This window comes from Phalaenopsis equestris, unplaced genomic scaffold (genome assembly GCF_001263595.1).
Source record: "Phalaenopsis equestris unplaced genomic scaffold, ASM126359v1 Scaffold000450, whole genome shotgun sequence".
NCBI classification, from domain to species: Eukaryota; Viridiplantae; Streptophyta; class Magnoliopsida; order Asparagales; family Orchidaceae; genus Phalaenopsis; species Phalaenopsis equestris.
This window is the reverse complement of record NW_018164891.1, coordinates 730553-750106: the sequence shown is the minus strand read 5'-3', so window position 1 is coordinate 750106 and position 19554 is coordinate 730553. Positions and strand designations below refer to the sequence as shown.

At 31.9% G+C, this 19554-nt stretch overlaps 2 protein-coding genes across 2 annotated transcripts in view; both read right to left on the bottom strand.

Annotated features, from left to right (window-relative positions):
- Positions 1 to 926: 926 nt before the first annotated feature.
- Positions 927 to 4259, bottom strand: LOC110027824 (co-chaperone protein HscB homolog). The gene is made up of 6 exons (XM_020729420.1): positions 3751 to 4259; positions 3433 to 3529; positions 3245 to 3334; positions 1873 to 1938; positions 1666 to 1734; positions 927 to 1325 (listed from the first exon to the last, which is right to left on the bottom strand). Exons 1-6 carry the CDS (start codon positions 4122 to 4124, stop codon positions 1188 to 1190), a joined length of 834 nt encoding a protein of 277 aa, XP_020585079.1. The 5' UTR covers positions 4125 to 4259; the 3' UTR covers positions 927 to 1187.
- A 2829-nt stretch (positions 4260 to 7088) lies between these two features.
- Positions 7089 to 19554, bottom strand: part of LOC110027804 (syntaxin-71) — a 46187-nt gene continuing 33721 nt past the window's right edge. Inside the window, exons 4-9 of the mRNA XM_020729383.1 lie at positions 14910 to 14995; positions 14414 to 14482; positions 14288 to 14332; positions 13826 to 13888; positions 13664 to 13740; positions 7089 to 7471 (exon numbers count right to left, since the gene is read on the bottom strand). Coding sequence (XP_020585042.1) covers positions 7456 to 7471; positions 13664 to 13740; positions 13826 to 13888; positions 14288 to 14332; positions 14414 to 14482; positions 14910 to 14995 — 356 coding nt within the window. The 3' untranslated portion in view covers positions 7089 to 7455. The remainder of the gene's footprint in view (positions 7472 to 13663; positions 13741 to 13825; positions 13889 to 14287; positions 14333 to 14413; positions 14483 to 14909; positions 14996 to 19554) is intronic.

Sequence of the window (19554 nt, the reverse complement as noted above, 5' to 3'; positions counted from 1 at the left end):
TATATATATATATATATGAAATCAATATTATGGTCCAGTGGGCACCAAATATGGATTCCCCCAAAAGGTTGAAAACTCTGGTGTGTTTGATCCTGATTTGAAGAACCCGTGCCACGAGATTCGAACCCCCGACCAGAGGGACCGCACGCACACACACACACTAAAGATAAATTAATTTTAATTTTCATTTTCTTAATTTCAAACAATTCTCGCACAAATTTAGTAGCATCAGTAACAACACTACACTACACTACATTAAAGCATTCTAAATTAACAAATGCCAAGTAGCTATTTGCATCCAATCGCGAGTTATAACAAAACTTAACTATGGCTAGAATGTAAAGAGCAACCAAGCGGTAAAGATGATAATTGAGGCTCTACTCAAAATAGTGACTACAAATCATAAATATTTGAAAGCTTTGCATACATACCACTCAATTCCTATTTATTTACATATCTAACATCCAAACTACAATTTTTTACATATATGCCACCACAACAATGCATGAAAAAATGTATTTCACTTTTTAAAAGTTAAAAAAGTGATATTTTAGATGTGATATGAAAGATTTGATTAGTATAAATGTAAAAAAGAAGTAAAGTTTAGGTGGTAGATATGCAAATACAGAAGAATTGGGTGTGTATATATATGTAAATGCCACTAAATATTATTGAAACTGCATTATTTCCTGGACTTTCTTTTAGACCCTTCTTTGGCATTTTGCTTTACACAGAAGTAAAAAAAGGTAAACTAAAATAAAAAATAAATACTTTCTAGTATAAAATAGAGACCTACCAAAGACAGACCAAAGAGTAATTTCTTATTATTTCATCAGCATTTAATAAACCAAAAGCAAAATAATAATGTAAAATGGGCAAATTTATATGCATACCACATAATTCTTATGGATTTACATATCTACCGGCTGAAATTTAATATTTATACCCTTCGGTATTATTATAACATATGCATATAAAGATGCATTTAACTTTTAAAGTGTAAAAGTTGTATTTTTAATGTGGTGTTAAAGATTTAAGAGCTATGAATGTAAATATTAATGTTTAAGAGTTAGATATGTCAATACATATGAATTCTGTGGTATGTCATTTTCCTATTCAGAGGGGGGAAAGCTAAAAATTTGATCCAACACTACATACAGAGAAGCAGCAAAACAGAGCTAGCGAAATCAGAGCTTCTTAACTATAGCTTCAATTGCCCGTTCATAATATCTCATTTTCTGAGCTGCAATTATAGCTGAATCAAAGTCTCGTTTGTTGAAAGCTTCCCTGAAGGAATCCGACCTATCCTCGTACTTCTTTTGTATCTAAATAGATAGAAATATTTATAAAAATATGAATAAATAGATAAGCCAAACCACATTAAAAAAAAGAAAAAAAAAGGAAGATTTAAATGCATGCCATTCAATTCTTATGTATTTACATATCAAACACAAAATCTTCAATTTTTTACATATATGCTGCTACCTATGCTTGAAAAAGTGGAATTTTTTGTGTGACATGAAAGATTTGGAAGATACAAATGTAAAAAAGTAAAATTTAGATATGTAAATACATAAGAATTGGGTGGTATGTATGTACATGCCACGAGAAAAAATAGTTGCACAAATCATCAAAATGATATATGCGGAAAGGATGGTGCCATACCTGACACTGTAGCTCCATTAAAGCCTTAGGATCACTTTCTTCTTCAACAGCTTCTCGAATTTCCATCATCTGCATCAAGTAGAATGATGAACTTAAATTACACAAGAATTAGGTATTTATTAAGAAATTACATCATGGATTTTAGGACTAAAATCAGTGCATAAAAAAAATAAATTAAAAAAAAGTAAGAATCTTAAAAATGTTAACCTCAGAAAGCAAATCTGGATCCATTACGGTTTTCTCCTCGTCAACAAATATGCCAGCAAGTTTCAACTGTTACATAGTAGAGCAATTATATAACTAAATTTTCTAAAAGGTCTAAATATTATGATGTAGTGTTGTTAAAAATAAAAGACAAATTTTGGAAAGATTTGCAGTATTTACATATCCAACACCTAAGCTTCAATTTCAACATGTATGACACCTTTCCTATGCATGAAAAGGTGCATTTCACTATTTTAAAAGTTCAAATAGTGATATTTATATGTGATACAGATGATTTGGGTGGGATAAATGTAAAAATCAAAGCTTAGGTGCTACATATGTAAATACATAAGAATTGGGTGGTATGTATGTAAATGCCCCCAAATTTTAATACATGTGATATAGAAAAATGAGAGAACACAATGGTAAGCAGGAAAAAATACATTTTTTAAAGCAGACCAATCCAAACGAGTTAATTTTTTGCTGGCAAGAAGGCCACTTCAAACATCAGAGCTTCTTATTGTATTTAAACAATAAATTAGAGATCCCAAAGAGAAAAATGGCGTATGGCAGCAAATATGCTTCTCAACGAGTAGAAAGCATCACCTAACCACAAGCACATATCACAGGATGAGCCCATCCTAATGCATTTTTTTGTAAAATGTCCTAAAACAAATTTATTGCTGTAAAAAACCTCGATTAAATATGCATTTTCTAATTACAGAAATGTGGAATCATTGATTGAGGATACACCTAGAGAATTGTTTGCGCTGTTGACATTTTAATCTAGAAACCACAGAATATATCTTAAAAACTACAATGCAAAAATAAGAAAGAAGATATGTACATCAACCCCACCCAAGCCTTATATCCTTTAAGTCATTTTGGAAAGAAAATTACTGTCTGGCGAATGATGTAATTCAGCTGATGGCCCATGGAATAGTAGTGCATTCAAAAATTCACAACAACAACAACAACAACAAAACCTTTATCCTACTAAGTGGGGTCGGCTAAATGAATCTTTTTTCTCCATTACAACCTATTTAGAGACATATTTTCATTTAATTCTAATAAATTAAGATCATTTTTTTATACAATATGCCCAAGTCATCCTAGGTCTACCTCTACCATCCTAGCTAGGTCTACCTCTACCTTTCTTAACATAAGTCGAATCTAAAACATCAACTCTTCTAATCAGTTCATCAAGTGGTCAACGTTTAATGTGACCAAACCATCAAAAATTCACAATTTATTAAAAATCCCTTACAGAATTGATTAGCATTATAAAGCGCCAAAGATCAAATTTTTCAATAACAACATGCAAAAACATATATGAAACTGAAAAGCAAATGTTGTGGTGGATTAAGGAAAGCACCAAGTATAATGCTCTCGATAAAGGATTGCTTAGTGTGCGATAAGCATCAATCACGCGGGCCGACTGCTCAGCAGCATAAGATTTCTCTTTCTAAACCATAGAAAAATCCAACAAGAATGTTTAAGAAATTAGATGAGCATATTACAATCAGAAAAAAGATCAAACATTGAATAAAAACATTGCCATACCTCAGATTTCGAATGAACCAGATCAGGATGGAGCTTCTTCTGCCATTCTTTATACTTCCATTCTAAATTTTCAACCATTATGTCATATCCTCTCTCCCTATAGAGAATGAATAGTAACTTGTAGATGTAATTTAAACCAGATAACCAGTCTAAACCATTTCCTCTAACATTCTGCACTCATATATTTCAAAGAATTTCTTTCTAAATTGCAAGATACATCATAAAAAAATAAACTTGCAAAACATTGAGGAGGAAAAATTTGGCAATAAGCATGAAACCTAAGAAAAGCAATCCCGCAGTGATTCCGAGAAGACCTACAGCCCAAAGATGTCGAAATAGTCGACTGATAAATCCACCGGCTGTACAGCTCTGCAGGCCCCGCAGACGAGGAACGTCCCCGCCACCGGAGACGGCTCACTGCAGTTCCAACAAGCAAGCAGCCCTCCATGAGCCGGCCCAGTCGAGTAGGGCGAAGACCAGAACCGAACCGAACATCGCGAGAACGGAAGGAGATGGTGTGAGCGCCGCGAGCCTCCCGATGCCCTAGAATCGTCAATCAATAAGAAGTGATGCACCGAAATCCTAGATGGTGAGGGATGGAGACGGACATCGTGTAGAAAGAGGCGACGAGGTTGGATTTCTCTGCGTAGTATTTCAATGGCAGGGGCGTAGAGGTTCCTTCTGCTCCACATTTGGGTGGTTACCTTCCTCCGAGGTTTAGGGATGGATGGGAGCCGGAGGAGGAAGATGGGAGTTTCCGGTCTCTGTAATCCTTGTGTTCCCAGTTGGGTTCGGTCACTAAGGCGATTGTTTTCAGAGGTGAGTGATATTTGATATCAGAGTAGATCACTAGGGTGTCAGGTGTGTGCTATTTATGGTATAATGGGATCATTGATGAAACTGATACATGATGAGGGCATCACGTGATTGTATAGAAGAGAATGTCACAGATAAAAAATCTCACATCGGTTAAGTGTAGGGCTGAAAAATAGTATTTGAATCCTAGGCTGCCCACCACCCCGAAGGGCTTTTTGGGAGGTGACATGGGGCTTTGGATGGTTAAATTTTTTGGTGCTTCATTTGTAAATAGTAATATTTTTTGTATAGCAATGTTTTAAGTGTTATGTATTATGGTTAAATTTTTGGGTTGTTGATTTGCAAATCACAATGTTTTTGGGTACTTGATATGTAATTATCCCTAATTTTTTTCGATAATTTTTTTATGGAATAGGGATTTATCTAAATATTCCATAATTTTTTTGTAATTACATATTTAATAACAACAATAACCATAATAAGTCTATCGCATTAAGTGTGGTCACACGATATAAATCTTTTTCTCTCCATTTGATCTTATTGAGTGTCTAAACATTAATATTTTTTATATAAAACAAATCTATAATTTCGTATCAAACATATTAATATATTTTTTTAATAAAGCATGTCATTGTACGATTCAGCTCATATTCAGCCAATCCCACATTTCTCAGAGGTCGGGAAAAAATATTACGTTCGGAGTACAATATTTTTCTCTTGAGATCGTCCAATATGACATCTCAAGGCAATAGCTTTTCATTGAACTTTTGTAATATAACCTAGAAATAATTATTTATATGTCTAGCATATAAATTATATTATTTCTTTATGAAGCATCAAAAAATTTTATATCAAACTAACAACATCACTAATATTAACATTTTGATATTATATACATCTTTTTAAGTATTGATTAGATACTAAATCTTGCCAATAGTAGTATTTAGTGAATCCAACAATGCTGAAAAATGATTAGAGAAGGATTAACAATGGTGCCATTGCCCATAACAAAGGTAATCTCATTTTTCACTTTGAAGATGAGTTACAAAGATTTTTCTATTTTTGAGTAGCTATAGCTGTATGTCACCTCTCAAAAGAGCCCTTATGGGTGGTGGGCAGCCCAGGACTTAAATACTGCTTTTCGGCCCTACACCTAGCCGATGTGGGACTATTTGTCCATGACATGTAGCTTTTCAAAGAGTAGTTAGAAAGCTGTGGTGAAGAAAACTTTTTGAAAAGCAATAGTGAAAATTATAAAAGTAAATATTTTTTTTCAAAAGAATAAAATTGTAATTTTGTTACTGCCACCAAAGCTTAATATATTATGTTGAAAAAAATAGCTTTCCATCATATAAATTTCTAGAAAACATTAAGAAAACAAATCTCCAGACAAAACTGTGATGACAGCCTGTAACGCAAAGCAGATAGAAAATTATCTCAAAGATACCGAATTAAGAGTCCTAAAAATGAGAAGCACTTGGGGCAAGAATATTGGCACATTATAGTTGGCCTGCATAATACTATTTTACTCTTTATGTTCCACTTAATTTTTTTCTTTAATTTTTATATTGAATGCCCTCATTATTATTTAGACATGTGATTTAAGTTTAATTTTCAATTTAAATATTTTTAAAAACTTACTTTAAATTATTATTAAGTTTTTAAGGAAGACAATTCTACCCCTCCCATCCCAAACAAGAACATCTAAAAAAAAATTTTTGCACAACGCAACTAGAACATGATGCATTGTCTTAAAAGAGAATTTAGAATATATATATTATTTATTCTCACTTTTGTGACATGTTGATTTAGCCTAATTTTTCTATACGAACTCCTGACATAGCTCTACGTGCGGCAGAAATTATTCCTGAATTAGATTACTCCTGAGTTATTAACTCATGAATAATCTCCGCCGCATGTAGAGCTACATCAGGAGTCCACACAGAAAATCTGCTCGTTGATTTGAGACCTTGTAATTAAAGGACACAAGCCATCAATCCAAAAGATAGATGGTCAATAATGCCCAAATCCATTGAGGAGTGAACTTCCACCAAGTTTAAACTCAACCATCTGAACAATAAAAGCATGACATCTCTTTATTGTGCCTTACATTTTCATGATTATATAAAAGTTCGCAATCTTAAAGCATAAAAAAATATTTGGTACAAATACATCATCATACTTGAAGATGCAAATGAGAAAAAAAAATCATTAAACTATTTATTCAATATTTTGCAACCTTTCGAATAAATACAGGGGAATAAATACATTATGACAATGTTTTGATTTTTTGTCGATTAAAATAAGGGCAATTACATACATTACACTCAAAACATTACTATTTATAAATCTACCACCTTTCATACATTATTCAAATTCTCCCTCAAATATCAAAATTCACAACAAAAGCCAAACACATTTTTCACTTCTACCAAATTCTCAATAGATCAATTCATGGCATGCACAAATGCACTGGTTTTTAAAAGAAAAAAATTACCTAAGTGCAAATTTTGTAAATAGCAATATTTCGAGAGTTGTATGCGCAATAATCTCTCCACATTTTCTTTGAGAAAACAGATTGGAAATACCAATCACATAAGAATGTTGCAATGCAATCAAGGATCGATAAAACCTCGGAACAAAATATGAATGCAAATATGAACCAAAATAGAAGCAACATAAAACGAAGACAAATAAAATGTGAAGAGTGATTGCCAGAACATAAAAGAAAATAAATGAAAAACAAATAACAAAATATAAAAATTTGAATTTTATACTTTGATTTACAATAATAATAATAAAAGAATATGCATAAGGGAACACTGAGATTTCCAAATCCAGAAGGCAAGAGACACGTTGAAAGCAATTTCATAATATGTATCAATATTCATTAAATCATCTCCTGCCACATCTTGCCCACATTTACATGAATGTGGATCCTAGAAAACAAATTAGCAATAAGGGTTATACAATAATCCACACCGATCTCATCATGTCATTTTCAAAAAAACACGCACAAAAAGGTGGAGAAAATGTCAACAAAACTCAACTTTCAAACTAAATTCATTGCAGCAAGAAAATATTGAATGTGAATAGAAGATACACACTTCCATGTACACAAGGATGTCTCAGGCTGGCTGGCAACGTCATGGCACCATAGCATTATATCTAGATGGAACAAATGAAATTACTCCACCCAAAAGCATCTCACTTCTTCAATACACTGCAACAAAATAGATAAATGAATAAATGAATAAATAAATAAACAAAAACCAGCATCACTAGAAGAAGCTAAAGCTGACAAATCCAAGAGTACATAAACTTTTCCTCCTTTTAATAAGTCCGATAATTTTCTTTTAGTAACTGCACACTTCTGAGAAATAATAAAAAAACCTATAGAATTATATTAAAAAAATAAAATAAAATAAAAAGCAATCTGTCCCAAATAAACTCTTAGCTAACGCTAAAACTCAAAAATGGCCACAGATTTTCGAAATCAAAACTCCACTCCGCGGCAAAAACCAAAAACCAAATGGCAGTCATTTGCAAATTCACATATTAACATATATATTTCTATAGTAACTAGTTTACATAAACAAAACCATCATCTTAAGAAAAATAATTCTTTTAAAAACCATATTTAAAACTCTAAATAATATGTTTTTAACAGATATTTAAAATTTTGTTTATTTTTATCGCCTGCATTGAGCCAAAAGCCAACACAAGCATTTTTTCTTCATCACATAGTCTACTGTAACATGGCTAAAGCACTCAGCATTGCTTTTAAGCTTTAGAAGATAGTTTTACTTCGAAACATTCAATTTTTGTTCTAGTTTGGAACATCAATACATTTTTTTCTCAGCTTTCAGTACTTAATATTTAGCAGATTTGATCTTATTGTATTTTAAATTTGTATACATATAGTTATAAAAGCATCCATGGGGGCTCCCATTTCCCTTTTTAATTCCCTTTCATTCCCATTCTTATTCTCTTTACCTTCTTCCTGCTCTTACTAATGCCCCAAGAGAACTAAGTCTCCACTTAGAGTAACAGAGAAATGCATCATCTAAGCACCCAGTTACAGAGTCCCACCTCGTCTACTCTTCTACTTCCTCCCCTCATCCTCTCCTCTTCAGTTCCCTGCTTCACTCCTTTCATTAGCCAATGGAGGAAAATCAATTAACCTCCCTCATTGCTAAGTTCTACCCTTATCACATGATTAATAGCCTCGGAGCTTGCTCTCACCAATAGAGAGAAATAATTTGAAGGGAAATTTACATGCATACCACACAATTCTTATGGATATACATATCTAACACCTGAAGATTGATATTTACATTTATAACGCCTTGGTGTTACACTCCTATGCATAAAAAGGTGCATTTCACTTTTAACTAGTAAAGTGGTATTTATCATGTGATGTTAAAGATTTCAGTGTTATTAATGTAAGTATTAAATTAGAAGATATATAGCGATTGACCAAATGTAGATTTTGACAAGGGAAGGTATGGAAATCTATCAGTATTTAATTTCAAGTTTGAGAACTTCGAAACGCAAAATAAACAAAAAATACTAGCAAGCAGGAATAAATTAATTGCTATGAAAAAACAACATTCGACTAATTGAGATGCAAGGTTATCCGCTGAAACTTGATTTAAATGAAACAACTTTCAAGCCATACAAAGTTACTTAACTCTACAGAAAAGCGCAATGTCAAGATAAAATTGAAATTTCATTGAACCATTGAATTTATCTCAAGAGCTTCTTTGTAATATAAAAAAAACCAAAATGAGCAGTTTTCCCAAAATCCTAGAATCTGACCTAAAACTACTATTTTTTTTTTAAATAATATTGTCCAAAATTAGTATCTTAGGCTCATACATAGTGCCGCTACAGTACCAACTCCGATTAAGAAGAGAAAAAAAATGAGCAAACAACTGATGTCCAGCTACAGGAAATAAAATCGTCAAGCCATCAGTCTACTACTCGTTACTGTGAAACTTAAACTAAACAGCTCGAAGACATCAGCAAAACACACGAACAGAAGATCCAATCCAGCTACAGTGCAGAACTGGGAAGGAAGAAAACGATCAGCAGTGGCTAATAGAGAACCAGTGCCTAAACAAGGAGGAGAAGAAGGATTCCACATCAGAGGCGAGGAAAATATGCTAAATTTTTAAAAGAGAATTGCAACCAACCACTGGCTCTGGAAAGGAAGCAGAAGACCAGAGATGATGAAGGTCCATGGAATTTAGAGATAAGGAGCACAACCAAGCAACGGTGCTCAGAAAATAGAGGCATGATTAAATGTTGGTGAAAGGTCTAAGAAAATAGATCGGGAGGAATATTAGCAGAGCATGGATATAACGGATCCCAAAAACAACTTTACCCAAGTCAAGCTATCAAGCATAAGTACATATATGATTAAAAATGTTCAGCACAGAGCAGAAGAACCTAATTTCGAAGGTGAGGATTGAACCAAATCCAAAAATTTATCAGGATTAGATTCAAAATATGCCAATAAGGAAACTGAACCAAATCAGGCAATTCGACATAAAACATTTCTTCAAGTTCACCTGGAACTAAATAATCGATAGTAATTAAAGTTCATGAGACAAATGAACCAGATAATAATTTCAAAACACAATTGTTCCTCACAAGTTCTAATAAGAAAGGTTAAGAATTGATGTCAGGTTGATGGCACTCATTAAATTTCTTACAAAATTCATGAAATGAATTCAAATTTAAATTTTCGTAGTGCTTGATTGGTCCCCAGAACTGGCCTATCATGACCTAGCCTAATTGTTTAGGAATTAAGCAAGAGTTCATTAGAACATCAGTTGTAAGTGACACACCACAATTTATTCTAGTTGCGGTGATAAGTATGCAAGGATTGGTTAGCATATCACTTACAGGTGATGCACTACAACTTCAACGAAGTGAAAGGTGAAAATTCAACATTATCTACAACTCTATGATAATATTTGTTACTTGAAATTTGGTGACTTCCAGGGTATGTTTGGCCCGGCTTTTCATCGCGTCGCGGCCCCGGGCCGCAATTTTTTTTTTTTTTTTAAACGTTTGAAGGGGCGGTGGCGGGCTGGCATCAAGAAATTTGACCAAATGCGGGGCCACGAATTATACCCCGCGGCCCGCCTTCTTGAGCGAAATAATATCATAGCTGCAAATAAAGAATGCTTGAGTTGAGAATTTGGGATGGATTTTATAGCCATACCATTTATTTTGAGATTAATATGTTATATATGATTAATCAGTTAAATTTTGAGTTAAATATGGTATTTATAAGGTTTATAGTCCCAAATTTGGGTTATAAATATCAGCCCCTTTTTGCTTTGTGGTATGTTGAGGCTAAATTTTTAAATATTAGTGGCATATAAGTGTTAAAGTGCAACTCATTCCTCATTTTTGATTTCATATGGTGTGCTAGTTCATCAGCCTAGTTGCCAGCTTGGAGAAGTGATGTTATTCTTCAGTTCAGCCATTTGAATACTTATAAACTGAAAAGAAAAATGCTTTATGATATGAACATTATCGTGGAGATCTTTACAGGTCCTCATGGGTCATGAAACATGATGGTTCTAGCTGCTAACATAGGTGCCATTCGAATGACCATTGTTTGCTTATGCATGCAGGTAATGTACTGTAAGTTGTCTTCACTTTAATATCACGTTGATGTAAATCATCTCCATGAATCTGAAAGAATGATGGCGGTAATCTTGTCCTTCATAGCATGAGTATTTTTTTAGTAAGTGCATGAATTTCATGTACATTGCTGGTGATCTTGTCCTTCTTAATGGCGCTTCAGGGTTCTCTGCTTTTTCCGTTGAATGGTCTTGGTGCAGCTGGAATAATCATTGCCTCTAAGCATAACTGTTGCATCTGTGTTAATAATTGAGAACATGTGGTCTGAATGTACTGAGGCCAATATGGGCTTTTTCTTCTTATGAAGTTGGTTTCCTTGTCATTTTTTTTATGCTGCTTAAGAATTATCTATGGTTTCCTTATCCTTTTCATTGGCTTAGTAACAATACTTGTCTGTTGTTTGTTCTTCTGTTGTAATCAGGAAAACATGAGCTCAAGGATTTCCGAGACATCTCGACGAACGATCTACCACTGTGGCTTCCAAAGTTCCATGATGACGTCACGTCGGCTACACAGCTACAGGAGAAAGTTCTATAGCTGCCGAGCAGTGTCACTTCTTCCGTTAGGCAAACGGTTCGGTGGATTCACTTGACGACGTTAATATGGAATGGAGAAAATCACTTGAGGAAAGTTTGGCACGGGAGCTACATCGTGTGAATTTTAAGAACAATGTAATCATCTTATTAATTATCATTGTAATTGTTTTAGAGTTTTTTTTTGCTCTCTTGATACTCACTGTGACGTGAGATGCGCATCTGTATTTAGCTATTGTTTTAAATAGAAGTTTTGCGTTATAAGAAGTTATTGCATATAATTTATATTTATCTACGGTTCAGTGTATTTATCTACTGTCTTAGTGCGGCTTGTAGTTATTACAAACTTTGAGTTATGTACATATTTTCTAATTACTATTGTCATTGTACATGAGTAATTAATCATTAAATGATAAGATATCCATTTTGTAGACTAAAATATAATTTTAGAACATTTCTTCATTTCTTCAATTTGTATTTATTCAATTTGTATTTATTACAACACTTTTTAAAATTTATTCTTTTATAATATTTTATGGATAAAATATTTATTACAATAATGCTACCGAATTCTTTCCTTCCTTAAACCGGCCATGTATTTCATATATTAACCTATCTAATACTTAAAATTATTCCATATAGTAATCGATTTCATATATATACATATCTAAAACTTCAATTTTATTCATTAACCATAACTAATTTCACATATTTACATATCTAACACTTAAATTAACTTCATTACATTTATGCAATCCAATTCTTTCGTAAGACCTCCAAAATAATTTGCAAATATTCGTAAAACTTCAAAGTATGTTTTAGATATGTAAATAAATAAGATTGTGTTGCATATGTGCTCTTATTCCTAAACAAAAGTTGTTAGCACTTTCGAAGCTCACTGAAGTTTCAAAAATATTATTATTATACTCTTCTTTTAAACAATTTTATCAAATAGGAGAAGTATGGTCTTTTTTTTTCATAAATAGCTGCCCGACAACTGGTTTCACACAGTTGCGCCAAACAGACAGCCAGCTTCCCCGCAACTGCTTCCCCACAGCAGCTTCTTGGGGCAGCGCAAAAGCTGAGAAACTACAACTGCCCCCAAATAGAGCCCCAATGAGAAGACAAGCTTTCTGAGAAATAATGATTAGAAGAAGAAGAATACTACTTATTTACAATATATAAAAGTAAAATGAGGAAAATAAAAAAGGAATGGGAAAGATTCCAAGTTATTGTATCATGAAGAGGTTAACAATATAAATGAGCTAGCGATCATGATGGAGATAAATATATTAAAATGAATAGAATTGCTAATAAGGTGGTGGGGATTATGTTCTTTGTATTTAATGATGCTGTAAATGTGATTAATGCTTATGCTCTAATTTGAATTAAAAGATAGTCTGAACAATCAACTTTGGAAAGAAATTAGTAAACTATTATAAAATATACCCGAAAAAAATTTAATGGAAATGCTGATGAGAATATAATATCTAGTGCTTAAGCTGACCCACTAAATATAGTAGTATTCCAAAAGTATTTATGTGAAAAAAAAATATCGTTAAAACTTAAATGTAAATTTTACAAAAGTATTATTAAGCAGTCTATGTTGCATAAATTTGAGTTTTGGATGGTGCTTAATAATAACAATGCCAAGATAGATAGCCAAATAATAATATTGTGAAATTTACCTTAGTTATTTACTAAAACAAGATTATTAAGATGAGTTTATAGAAAAACAAGAATTGATAGATTGAGAGACAATTATATTGGATGAATGGCGTGAGAGTAACATCCATGGAAGATAAAATATTGGAAGATAAACTTCAGTATTTTGAACATGTACAAAGTAAGAAATGAATAATACATGCAGATAAAGTAAGAGGTAAAAGACTAAGAAGTGAGTTGGAAAGACTGAAGGTACCAAGGATAAAAATTGCACAAAAAGATTTCTGAAATATGTTTAGCACCACATGCAATAATCAACAAAAATTAACAAAGAATGAAGATTCATACGTAAATATGATAAAGCTAATGATGTTAATGAAAAAAGCCATATATATAGTGAAACATCAATTCGAGCATGAAATAAAATTTTATTTGGCATAAAAACAATGCTATCAAAAGGAAAAAGAGCTCAACATCTAAGTACTCATTAATCCCTTCAAAGCTCAAACTAAAGTGAAACTGATTCCAGTGAATTAATAGTAAAGCGGCCTCACTTGTAAAGATAAGCAGCAATTCCAAGTATTATGCACAGCAGGATAATGTCTATACAGAAGTTGCGACTTGACCTCAGCTGTAAGAAAACAGAAAAACCATAGAAGAGTTAAGGAAAAAGTTTAATTGTATATGGAAAGTCCTGGGAAACATAAAAACCTCACCTGATTTATAGTATCTTTAAGCCTCACGTTGGTATTTTTTAAGTCAGCATTGGCCCTGTCAACCTGGACACGCAATAAACAAAAATAACAGCATTAATACATTTTGGGGCTGTTTAAGATCACTTACAGTTTTTTATTTTATATTTTTTTCTATTTTTATTTTATTTTGTTTATATTTTAATTTGAGACAAAATATATCACAAACATGATTTTATTTTACATGTATTCCCGTTGTTTGAAGATATTATTGTTTCTAAAAGCACTACAAAAAATAAAAGTTATTTTCAAAGTTTTAAAAAATGTATTAATTTGTTTTCTGAATTACAAAATAAAAACATAAAAAAACGCACTAAACAAAATATTTTTAAAAACAATACCAAAAACAAAAAATACAATTGATCCCAAACAAGACTATACACCAGTCAAGCGGTCAGATAAAGAAGAAAAGATTGAAGTTTTCACCTTAGTATCAATCTCATCAATTAATGGCACTTGCCTGTCCAATTCCTAAAAATGAAAAACAAATTAAGAAAACAGCTAGCTTGGTTATATTGAAATAGCAAAGCAAGTAAGAATTCGACAGCGAACCTCATTCATATCATGGGCCATGTTTTTCAGCGTATCCAGACCTTCAGCTATAACATCCAAGCCTTGATCCTGCAGACATACATTTTTTTGCAAATAACAGGAATTTTCGAAAAGCAGGAAGTCATGCAGCATACATATAATAATTATCATCTATAAACTCTTCATCTCCATTAATCACATTCACTCATCCATAATGGTTCAAGGTTTATAAAAATGTTATATTAGCCCCAAAACTTTCTTGAAATGAGTCGAAATAGTCCCCAATGAGGAGTACTTACCCCCATTAAACTAGTCTGGGACAAATTTAGCTATTTTAAACTCGAATACAAAAATAACCTGATACAAATGGCCAGGGGACTGTTTTGACACTTTACTTAATTTCTTTTATCCATGGAGAGAAATATAAAGTTCTTCGGTATGATAAGGCCATACAAGTGCTCCAAAAAGTACAAAAGCAAGAAGAGTGTGGGTAGAAAAAAAACACAGGAAAACTTGCCTGCCTCATTTTGCGCATCTCAAATTCTTGCCTAAATTTGTTTGATTCTTCGTTCTGCTGAAAATAATTAGAATCAAAACTTCCATCTGAAAAGGAGATGAAAGAAAAAAAAAAGTCATTCTAATGAGAAACTGTGTAGCATGCACAAAACTCTCAATGAAAAAAGAAAAGGAAAAACTATTATGCTAGTGAGAACAATGAAGAGATGACCCAAGAAACAGAGCTCAGTTTTTCCGCTATAGAGATTCCTGATAAAATCCTTTACAAGAGATTCTCAATTAATAATTAATTCAAACATGCACTTAACTAGACTACAACCCTTCAATAACTGTAGAAATAAATCAGCTATCACATAATGTGACAAATACACTCAGCTTGATATGTCTAGAAAAATAAAAAAAAGTAATGAACCAAGAAAATGAGAATTAAATAATAAAATTCAGTACGTGGTGAGCTTTAGTGAGAAGCATGCAAAAAAATGCCCACAGAATTGAAGAATCAAACTAAACCGATCAATATAAGTTCTTTCAAGTCATTCAATAGAAAACAGGGTGTCAGATGAATTGGAAAACGCAGGTTCTCAAATGCATCCTTGATAATTTTATTATAAATATGCCATTTTTATATGGTTGAAGTGATACCACATTTTGGTGATTGCATGCTTATACATAAGCATCTATAATCATATATTGCAAGCATATTTTGTCAATTTAGTCCTAACTGTTGCATTATTGTTCAGATTGAATTGTGGAAATTTAAGAATATAAATAAAGGTTGAATAATGTTATATCAGCATCTGTTAACTGGAGCACAATAAATAAGGATAAAAGTGAAAAAAGTTGTTTGATTTGCATTAAATTCTCAGGTAATCCAAGTTTGTTCCGACTCCAATAATGACGAAACCAGATGAACTCGATTTAGGTATTGTTTTGACCAAATTTGAATTGCACCCCTTCTTTAATCAAAAACATAAAAGATGCACAAATTCACTTGCAATAGCACATGTAACATATATTGCTTATTAAATTTTGATTATATAATAAAAGCAACTTGATTGCAACAACGATCATCTGAGCTTAACAACCTTTATATTGTGACAAATAGAAGCATGCTGCTTCTTTACCCCTTCCGAGCATAAAGTACATTAGTTAATCTAAACTTAGTTCCAGCTTGTGTAGTAGTGCAGAGTAAATTCTAGCCTCTCACTTCTAGATTACCCACTATGTCTTCTCTATAGGACCTAGGTAATCCAAGTTTGTTCCGACTCCAATAATGACGAAACCAAATGAACTCGATTTAGGTATTGTTCAGACCAAATTTGAATTGCACCCCTTCTTTAATCAAAAACATAAAAGATGCACAAATTCACTTGCAATAGCACATGTAACATATATTGTTTATCAAAATTTTAATTATGTAGCAGCTGTTGAGAAACAAAAACGATACATCCTCTTTTTCTAAGCAGGAGAAAATAAAGGATGGGGAAAAAAAACAGAGATACATTAATACGCCATTTCTTCATAACAAATAAAAAAAACTTTGTTACTAACCTAGGAATGAAAATTGTGATCATGGCAATTCTCATTATTCACCCATTTAGCCAGTACAAACTGATTGAACAGCAATAAGACTGTGTATTGCAATGAAGCACGGACACCAATACGAACACGGGTACACGGACACGACACAACAAGATACGGCGACACAATATAATTACAAAAATTAGGACACGATACGGCATGGACGCATTTTTTTTATATTTAATAATTATTAATATAGATATATTTTTTTAATATTTTCTACTAAAGATATCACAAAACAGAAAATACAATCATTAAGAACACTCAATAATAATATAAATTATTTTTGGCAATATCAAAATTATATTCAAAATATCAAATAATTACCAAAACATTTAATAACAATGTCATCTATAATAAAATGAAGCAAAATATAGCAAAATGTCAAAATATAACAACATAATTATCACTTATTGGAGTTGATGCATTCAACAGTGGTGTCATCATTAGTAATAGCTCTATTGCCCTCATTAATGACACTTTCACCTTCATCAACGAAAAACACAGTTTCTAAGCATGGCTCATCAAGAAAAACATTAGCAACTTCAAGAATTCAAATAGTATTTATTGTAGCTAAGACATCTCTACCAGCATCCCATAATTCTGGGTCCCCCATAGAATATTTTGGGCTCCCCCTAGATAGAAGACGGAGATTAGTATGAACAAATATCAAATCTTCACATCATTGCGGAGTGATTTTGTTCCTCTTAAGTTAATATATAAAAGAATATCTACAACAAGTTTATTTTACAACAACAAAATGAACACGATGGAGCCGACAATTTGAAAGCTAAACTTTGTAGTTGTGGGGAACTTGCTCCATAAATCATCCACCATAACTTTCTATCCACAAGAGCTCTAGAAGCTTTAGAGGCATGATCGTTGAAAACACCACTAAATACAAAGAAATTATCAAATTCCAAATTAAAAATTGGTCTTTCTTCAAAATTTGGGAAAATCCTCTTTAAGCATTTTTTTCTCTCAATTTATATATTCATATCATTATGTGAAGCAACACGATTTGGAACTTCACTTAGCCAAGCATGACTATAGTACGTAAAAAAAACTAAAACTTATAAGTGACAAAATTATCACAAGTTAGGATTAATAAAGAATAAAAATCAAATCAAATAATACATTGGATTAAGAGAGTGGGTTAAATAAAGACTTAATTTTATTTCATCATTTTACTAAAATTTCATATACAACTTTATAAAACTTAGAGTCTTCATTTTCTCTTTCTCTCATGTCCATATATAATACCTTTCACATTTTCTATCATAGAATCCCACATAGCACAGATAAACTGGAGATAAAGTGTATATGTATCACTCAATCTCAACATGCCATACACAGGTTCTATAAAATCAATAATATAATTAATTTTACCCACCAAAAGTCATTGAAGATTTTTTTTTCTTCACAAATTTTTTTCTTATTTATATTGTCTTCATAATATATATTTCACTTGTCACTTATTATTGTTATTTGCAGCATTTTGTTTGATTGTTTTGAATCTCCTAAGCATGACTATGCTTGATGCAATATGCGTCATTGCAATAAACATTTTCCAGATTTACACTCATTAAACAATGACAAAATCAGTGAATGATTCATAATAAATTTTTTTATAAAATTGACACTTGTAATGTAAATTATCTAGCGACATTGCTCATAAGTTGTCATTTCCTTCTATATTCTTTGCATCCTGTATATTTTTCAATGTTAATTTTAATGTATGAACATAATGAGTCCAAAAAATATAAGGACATTGAACCTCAATCAATGCACCTGCAAATTTGCACACAAGTGCATTATCAATGCATACTTGAACCACTTTATCTGTGATTACTCGAACCACTTTATCTGAACATAGACCCATAATTAATTTTTATTTTTAATTTCTTTGGCAATGTAAAACTTTTTTTTATATGCCTCCTCACAGTTACTTTTTTTTAATATTGGTCCAAATTCTGTGACACCCATGAAATTAATGAGAAGTCTTCTTAGCGCATCTATCCGGCCATCACAAGCTATGGAAACTCTTTTCTCATTTTAAGTATCCTTCATAGACTCAAATATTCTCTCAGTATATGTTCTCTCTTTTTGAAGCAAGATTATTCTTAACAAATTATAACCAAGAGGAATATATATGGTAATTGTGTTGTTGGCTGCATATGAGAACGCACTGAAATAATAAGGATTTCTTATTAAATGAAATGGATGAGTTGCAGAATAAAATATTTGAAAATTTTTTCAATTAAATGATATTTAACTTGCAAATTAAATGTTTTTTCATAGCACTATTGCCGACATTTTTCTTTTTTTATGATCATAATCATAATCTTCTGTTCCAACATACTATCAGTATGTGCTCTCTTTTTTTGAAGCAAGTTTATTCTTAACAGATTATAACTAAGAGGAATATATATAGTAATTGTGTTGTTGGCTGCATATAAGAATGCACTAAAATAATATGGATTTCTTACCAAATGAAATGGATGAGCTGCAGAATAAAAAATTTAAGAATTTTTTCAATTAAATGATCTTTAACTTGCAAATTAAATATTCTTTCATAGCATTATTGTCTGACATTTTGTTTTTCTTATGATCATAATCATAATTTTCTGCTCCAAATAAATGTCCACTTGATTTAAAGCTACACAACTGATTATAATCACTTTGGCAAGAAGAAGGAAATAGAACTTTCTTAAATGTAGCATCCTCCTTTTTCTGCACTACATCAGTATCCAAATTTTACATTCCTAGAATTTGTGTCAAAGTTGTTTTAGAACATCCTCAAATATCAACTCCAAATTGTCGAAGCAATTGTGCTCTAACCCTAGAATATGTTCCCTTGAACTTGACAAAAATGATGAGAGAAATCTGTATTAACCTTTGCTCAGATTGATCCCAATTTCTCTAATTTGGTGACACATGCCCATAAAACATTGCTTCTCCTCTAGTAGATTGTTAGATGCACTTGTAGTAGTTATTATCCTATTAATCCAATTGCAGAAAGTATAAACATTTAATATATATATACATATATATATATATATATA

Coding starts and splice junctions, on each gene's coding strand:
- LOC110027824 (XM_020729420.1), bottom strand. CDS start 4,124: ATGTGGAGCAGAAGGAACCTCTACGCCCCTGCCATTGAAATACTACGC. Junction 3,530..3,750: donor TATTTCGACATCTTTGGGCT/GTAGGTCTTCTC, acceptor CATTCTCTATAG/GGAGAGAGGATATGACATAA. Junction 1,735..1,872: donor ATCCAGATTTGCTTTCTGAG/GTTAACATTTTT, acceptor TACTTGATGCAG/ATGATGGAAATTCGAGAAGC.